This window comes from Ips typographus, linkage group LG16, assembly GCF_016097725.1.
Source record: "Ips typographus isolate SLU linkage group LG16, UJ_Ityp_2.0, whole genome shotgun sequence".
Lineage (NCBI taxonomy): Eukaryota > Metazoa > Arthropoda > Insecta > Coleoptera > Curculionidae > Ips > Ips typographus.
This window is the reverse complement of record NC_138437.1, coordinates 8,690,270-8,696,269: the sequence shown is the minus strand read 5'-3', so window position 1 is coordinate 8,696,269 and position 6,000 is coordinate 8,690,270. Positions and strand designations below refer to the sequence as shown.

At 40.2% G+C, this 6,000-nt stretch overlaps 1 protein-coding gene across 3 annotated transcripts in view; it reads right to left on the bottom strand.

Moving 5' to 3' along the window:
- The window catches only part of Delta (neurogenic locus protein delta), a 48,863-nt gene continuing 42,863 nt past the window's right edge, over nucleotides 1-6,000 (bottom strand). For all 3 annotated transcript variants that reach the window (XM_081993823.1, XM_081993825.1, XM_081993824.1), the window contains 3 exons: nucleotides 4,571-4,816; nucleotides 4,160-4,220; nucleotides 1-3,054 (listed from right to left, as the gene is read on the bottom strand). In XM_081993823.1, coding sequence (XP_081849949.1) covers nucleotides 1,449-3,054; nucleotides 4,160-4,220; nucleotides 4,571-4,816 — 1,913 coding nt within the window. In that variant the 3' untranslated portion in view covers nucleotides 1-1,448. The remainder of the gene's footprint in view (nucleotides 3,055-4,159; nucleotides 4,221-4,570; nucleotides 4,817-6,000) is intronic.

Sequence of the window (6,000 nt, the reverse complement as noted above, 5' to 3'; positions counted from 1 at the left end):
TAGAACAAAAAATTTATTAAGATAACTTTAAATAACATTATTCACATGAGGAACAAATACAGCCGCTTCTCTAGAAACAGAACAATTTTTATAGGTACATGCTATAAATATACACAAGAATATATTACAAAACGTCTTTACTATTATTAAGTCTTTTAATTAACTTGCCCAAGGGTTTAAGTACAACAGAACTACTTCTAAAACTACTTCACCAATGAAAGCTTCTGGACAAAAGTTACTTACGAGAAAAAAAACTACTTTCTACCAGAAGCTGAAGGAGAAATAGTTCCATCAGTGGTAGTACACCCTGCGTTTGCCTAGCGTTATGACAAATGCTCAATAACGCCATAACATGCAAAAATGACTTAGTTTACATTACAGGAACATTGTTTCTTTGTTCGTATTAAGTAAGTACAAAATCCGATTAATAGACAAAATATCGTCACTAAAAACTGGAACAAGGCTGGTCCGCTAAATTCTAACTCTTAAGTCCACTGGCCAAGAATAAATACGCGAAAGCAGAATCTAGCGAAGCAGCTACTTTCTAATCAGACTACAGTATGAGGGGCAGTCACAAATAAGAAAGTTACATATCAATGCGCTTTCTGGCTTTAAAATGATTTTCAAAACTTGCTCCCTAAAATATTTTAAAAATCACTTTTAAGGTATCTAAGAATCCGAAAGACTAGAGAAACACTTCCTTTTCTTTGTTCAGTGAATTGGTCCCGAAAGCGTCATTTTTGTCTCACTTCAGTCAGGTTCTGAGAAAAGTTATTCTAGTCTAATTGATTGCAAATATTTTTTTAGACATGACACAAAGTTGTATAATATACTATCATAAAGAAATAGAGTGTATAAAAAGTTGTATAAAAAAATGTCATACAACAAAAATAAACAAAACGGGCGGCATAAAGTTCGAAAATCATTTTAAGCTACATTAACAGTTTCTAAATGTAATTTAAATTAACCTAATTATACATACAAATACCTCACTAGTAACTAACCCCTCGGGTGAGTTAGCTCACTTAAATGCATCACAAGAGTACAATTAGAAAAAACTGTACCCGGAAGTACGATGCGCGGGAATAAGACGACGTGCTACAGCCCTATCTTTGGTTTCCGACTGATCCAGTAGCCAAAGACTTAATTTACAGGACACTAAACCCTAAATATGTACAGTATGGACAGAAAAGCGCTGGATCAGTCGCTGGGGGACTGAGACGACGAATCACCCGTTCGCAACGCCTTCGATCTTTCCGGAAATGAGTACCGCCGGGAATGACAAAGGAATTTCGAAGCAAATTTTAATACAATAAATTAAGTCCTAAACTAAAGTGAGGAAGATACGGTACCTCAAAAAGTGCTCGGAATTGGTTTCGGACCTGCGGAGACTCAGAACCGGAACACAGCAGTCATGGGGGTGACGAAACCTCGAAAGTTTTCGTCTATCACACCTCGGTGGCAAACAAACCACCGGGAACGGGGACTCGAAAATGTTCTTCAACCACAAACACTGGAGTATCCTTTGATGGCGGGTCGCTCTGCGACATCACAGATAAACGCTTAATAGGTTCGTATTCGGGCTCGTGAAGTTTCGCGACCAAAAGGGCCGACGCGCGAGCTGCCGCCACAGCGGCTGTATTTGCGGCTGTACAGGACTCAGTGTTCAGTTGTTTTTGCGAACGACTTCGCTGTAGCCCATAAACAGGCCGTCCGTCAATTACTTGCTGCTGTTGTTTGGGAAAAGGTTCTAAATCTCCTACTGCTGTGGCACTAGCTGCTTCTTCTATGGCGTTATTGGTACATTTACCCCAAGAATTCTTAATCATCCTAGCATCACTGGCCATAGCGGCTCCTCTTTTAGCAAAACTGCTATTAGCTGTATTTTGCTCGTTTTGTAATCTAGCTTCCTCATCAGCTCGTGCTTTTTCTTTTTTACGTCGCTGTTTAAGGCAGGCTATAACCCCCACTGCGACTAGAGCCAAAAGAGGGACAAAAGTAGATATTGTGGCAATAACCACAACGTGTTCAGTAGTTAAGGCGGATTCAGTAGAAATCCTGGCACTAGATGCGGCTCCTCCGCTTGTTTCAGTACAGTCTTTACCGTGAAATCCAACGGGACAATGACATTCATAACTTCTCTGACGGCCAATGCAAGTTCCACCATTTTTACATGGTTCATTCCGGCACTCATCAACTTCAATGCTGCAATCTTTTCCTCCAAAACCTGGAGGACACTTGCACTGATAGTCATTAAGTAGTTGTTGGCAAGTGCCTCCATTCGCGCAAGGTTTGGTACGGCAATAGTTCACGCGTTCTTGACATAATCGGCCAACAAATCCCGGAACGCACTGACACCGAAACTCGTTAATTTTGTCTATACAAGTACCACCGTTTAGGCAAGGATTGCCACCGACACAATCGTCCACGTCGACTTGACAGCGATCTCCAACAAATCCAGCGGGACAGGCGCAACGAAAACCGTGCGGGGCTCCTGGAGCTTCGGAACACACACCTCTATTCTCACACGGGCTGGGATCACAAACTCCCAAACGTCGATCGCAAGTGGGACCCGTAAATCCCGGACGGCAGCTACATCGAAATCCTCCAGGAGCATCAAAGCACGTTCCCCCATTCGAGCAAGGAGATCCTGAGCAGCTGGGAGAAGGTGGAGGTGGTACAGCAGTTTGGCATAGAGAACCTTTATATCCTGAAGAGCACTGGCAAACTGAAGTGTTGCCATTTTCTGACTTGACGCATGTTCCTCCGTGTAAACAAGGGGTTCTGGTGCAGTCGTCGGTGGGTGTTTCGCAATTTTTACCGCTAAAGCCCGCTGGGCAGTTGCAGGTGTAACTTCCTTCTCCGGTGTTAAAGCAAGTGCCTCCGTTACGACATGGCAGGTGATTGGTGCAGAAGTTGAGATCTTGATTGCAGAACAAGCCTCCCCAACCATCGTCACATAAACAGTCCCAGGGTTTAACGCAGGAGCCGTGCAGGCATCCGGGATAACGTTGGCATTCCGTACAGAGAGGACCCTCCCAACCAGGTTGACAACTGAAAGTAAAAAAAAAATAGAAATTAGTTTGGGTGTTTGAACACTGAAATTACGAGGTTTTTAGTCGAAACTGAACCTTTGCACCGGTTATGTAAACTTGTATAATTTGAATTTCATAGCAATTGCACGTGCAGTTGTGCAGTTTAGCGGTACGTGAAAGTTCTTTACCATACAGGGTGATTCACCTAAAAGTTCTTCAGAACTTGATTCTAAAAGTCGGATTTATAAATAAATAACGGTCACGTTAACTAACCAAGCGATTTTGATTATTTGACTCGTCATCGGACTAGAAAATTTCAATTCTCTTATTTTATTGTTCTGGATGTCTTAATACGTTTCTAGTAAACTACAAGCAGGGGTACATAGATGAGGACTCTTAAAGTTATCCCATTTTTTTTAAATATAATTTTTGGTACCACTATAGAGAGTTGTAAGTAGCGTGAATGGACTGGTTGGCTAAAAATAAGAAGGAAAAAACCTGATGATGGAAAAGCGTTTAGAATCGGTTAACAGGCCCGGGTTCGCGATTTTGTTCGGCTGGCCGCCGACCCGCAGGTAACCTTTCCTTGACCCGCATACTTGCCAACGGGCAGCGTGGGAACCAAGTCCGTGGGCGTGCCCCCTCTTCGCCTTCAACTCAGGCTGCAACTCAATGAGCCGCCGCTTCTTTAGTGCACGATTAGAATGGCTAATGCGGATCGGCGATCGCCACCCGGTGCCTGATTTCCGCGTAAACTTGCACCTAGGATGTTTCAAATTAACAACTTTTCAATCACCGAACCGGCTATTTTCGTTCCGCCATTTTACTACTAATCGAATTTCAATATTGACTCACAGATTTAATCGAAACGCGTTTCTGTTGATACAAGGTGAATCGACTATTCTTATGTTACCAGTACATTACAATAATTACGCACATTAACATTTAAATGTCTTGACTGTACCACCAACCAGGAGCGAAAGTAATATTATTGTAAAAGGAATTCCACAATGATCAGAACTGGCTGAGCCACTTTTTCAGCTGCATGAGTAACTCGCGTACAACGGGTATCATATTTTCATTGTTCACGTCTTGAATTAGCTTGAAAAACAAAAAATACTCACTTGCATTCGTTGGGTTTGTTGCAATGACCATGTTGTTCGTCGCATCCTGGCAAACATTGAGCTGAAAGCAAAAAATATCTAATTAATCTATGCACAACTAATAAATTCAATAAGTAAATATAAAACTATACAGATAGACTCGTTGCAAAGTAGTTGAATGATTAAATGTCAAGCATTATTAATTCTCTTCGGGCTATTTTATGCGGAACACCCTGTAGACAGACAGGTATGCTGCGATCGTGGGAACATTCGCCGGCTGAACGGCTGAATACTCGGCAGCAAGTGAAGCTCACGTCTTAGATCTCGCGGTCAATTTTTTTGTCTTGCGTTATAAAATCTCCATTTTTTGTCGTCTTCTTTGTGTTTATTTTAACATACATATCAATCGAGCTTTATTGATGGGAAACTTACCTTTTGTACAGTAATCTCCAGTCCATCCGGCTAAGCATACGCGTTCTCCTGTAGGTGAACAGCTGTAATGTCCAAAACTATCAGCACGTGGTCGGCACACAGTTTCACAACCCTTTCCGTAATAATGGGGTTCGCATGTTACTCGATATTCAAATCGTAAAGTCGAATACTTCGAACTGTGAGTGTCCTCTGTCCATTCTTCGCTGACGTCCAGATATCGTTGGCGCATTAGTCTGCTGACCAGGACTGAAACAATAAAATTATTCTCAATACTTTACACTATAATGGGAAAGATATTTTTTTAAAATTCTCGAGTAGCTAAAGCAAACAAAAACCAGTGTCTGACGGGCCGACGCTAATCTATATCCCAGAACAGATTTATACAAAGGTGTTCTAGGCGATCTTCAAACAAAATTCCGCCTTATATTTATTACGATAATAAAATTTATAATAGGAGATAATTCTGTTTTTATTTCCCATGGTTCCCATGTCCTAGACTGGCAATCGCATAAAACCTTAACACCCGGAATAACTGTGTCAAAAATTATTATTTAAGAGACTTAAAAAAAATATCTAACGAACTTGTTAAAAAGGTATTGATGAGCCATCTATAGAAAACTTTATCTTGATAGTTGCCCTCGTTCGCTTTTTAATCAATTTTGATAGGTAATTAAATTTTTAGTAGATGTTTGCAAAGGCCATTAACCCACTTAATACAGTGACCAGCCAAAAAGGAGGTTTAAAAGAATAAAGACAATCTAATTTTTTTTCCAACAGTTTTGCTGCTTATACTGGATTTTGCATCCTTATATTGAATCAAAAGTCTGTACTAAAAGAAGAGTAAGAAACGAAAAGTGGTTCAAAAGAAGGAGAGCAAAATACACCTGCGTCATATAGCAAAGCATCCTGTCCGGAGAACAGCTGTATCCGGTGGTACAAAAGGCAAGAAGAACACCTTTAACCATTCCCAAGATTTTTACTCCGGTCTTGGTCAGATTCGAGACCCGATTAAAGCTGACTAAATTGTGGGTATATATTTAGAGCTTCGTTAACAAAACTGGTTAAATTTTAAGGATGGCTGCATTAATTAAACATTCTTGTAGTTTGTGTAGAAATATATAGAATTTAGTGTTATTCGTTCTAGGTCAATAGCCGACGTAAGTGTGGTTTAAAAAAATTAATAATCATTAGCATTCAAAAATATGTAAAAATATGCAAACCGTTTATATTTCAAGAAGGAAATCAAGTCGGTTTTAGCCTATTTGGAAGAATGATCTGATCACTGGGTCATTGGTTATAATATTTATATAAAAAATCGATTGTTATACTTGAAATTTTTCAGTTCAAACTGACATTAATAAACTGCAGAAGGGTTGTTCAAAAGGAAGTACCAGATTGTATTCCACAAGTTGGGGAGAAATTTAAAAAGG